This window comes from Palaemon carinicauda, chromosome 19 (genome assembly GCF_036898095.1).
Source record: "Palaemon carinicauda isolate YSFRI2023 chromosome 19, ASM3689809v2, whole genome shotgun sequence".
Taxonomy (NCBI): Eukaryota; Metazoa; Arthropoda; class Malacostraca; order Decapoda; family Palaemonidae; genus Palaemon; species Palaemon carinicauda.
This window is the reverse complement of record NC_090743.1, coordinates 112893904-112895586: the sequence shown is the minus strand read 5'-3', so window position 1 is coordinate 112895586 and position 1683 is coordinate 112893904. Positions and strand designations below refer to the sequence as shown.

At 7.7% G+C, this 1683-nt stretch overlaps 1 protein-coding gene across 1 annotated transcript in view; it reads left to right on the top strand.

Moving 5' to 3' along the window:
• The first annotated feature begins 267 nt into the window (after positions 1-267).
• The window catches only part of LOC137659235 (uncharacterized), a 31059-nt gene continuing 29643 nt past the window's right edge, over positions 268-1683 (top strand). Inside the window, exon 1 of the mRNA XM_068394269.1 lies at positions 268-341. Coding sequence (XP_068250370.1) covers positions 268-341 — 74 coding nt within the window. The remainder of the gene's footprint in view (positions 342-1683) is intronic.

Genomic DNA, 1683 nt, shown 5'->3' with positions numbered 1-1683 from the left:
AAGAAAGAGAAATACATAACTACCTCTAAATGGCCCAAACATTCTACAAATAAATTATTTCGGCTTCTTGTTTAATTATAAAAACGTTTCGGAACGTATTAAAAAAATACCTTATTATGATTTCTTAATAATTTTTTTTTTTCTGGTCTGACGTCATATAAACATAAAAATAATAATATTGAAACATTCGATTATGAATTAATAACATTTCTTGACTTTATTACAGCTCGTTCAAAGATTTTGAAAATGAGAGGTGAACATTGAATCATGTTGAAGTTAGAGAAGCTGGACAGTAAAGCCGTTGTAATCAAAAGAAATGGGATGCACGAAGGAATGCAAGTGTAACTGAATAGATTCAGTAAAGAACCAATTAAATCAAGCTGCTCAAGGAACACTGTAAGCATTCCTATAATAATAATAATAATAATAATAATAATAATAATAATAATAATAATAATAATAATAATAATAATAATAATAATAATAATTATTATTATTATTAATATTTTTATTATTATTATAATTATTATTATTATTATTATTATTATTATTATTATTATTATTATTATTATTATTATTAAAATTATAATTATTATTATTATTATTAATAATAATATTATTAAAATTATTATTATTATTATTATTATTATTATTATTATTATTAAAATTATTATTATTATTATAATAATAATAATAATAATAATAATAATAATAATGATAATAATAATAATAATAATAATAATAATAATAATAATAATTATTATTATTATTATTATTATTTTTATTATTATTATTATTATTATTATTATTATTATTATTATTATTATTATTATTATTATTATTATTATTATTATTATTATTATTATTATTAATAATATTATTAAAATTATTATTATTATTATTATTATTATTAAAATTATTATTATTATTATTATTATTATTATTATTATTATTATTATTATTATTCTTATTATTATTATTATTATTATTATTATTATTATTATTATTATTATTATTATTATTATTATTATTATTATAATAATAATAATAATTACAATTTTAATAATAATAATAATAATAATAATAATAATAAGAATAATAATAATAATAATAATAATAATAATAATAATTTTAATAATAATAATAATAATAATAATAATAATAATAATAATAATAATAATAATAATAATATTATTATTATTATTATATTATTATTATTATTATTAATTATTATAATATTAATTATTATTAATTATTTTATTATTATTATTAAAATTATTATTATTATTATTATAATAATAATAATAATAATTTTAATAATATAATGATAATAATAATAATTTTAATAATATTAATATAATAATAATAATAATTACAATTTTAATAATAATAATAATAATAATAATAATAATAATTATAATAATAATTTTAATAATAATAATAATAATAATAATAATAATAATAATAATAATAATAATAATAATAATAATAATAATAATAATAATAATAATCATAATAATAATTATTATTATTATTATTATTATTATTATTATTATTATAAATATTATTATTATTATTAAAATTGTAATTATTATTATTATTATTATTATTAATAATATTATTAAAATTATTATTATTATTATTATATTATTATTATTAAAATTATTATTATTATTATTATTA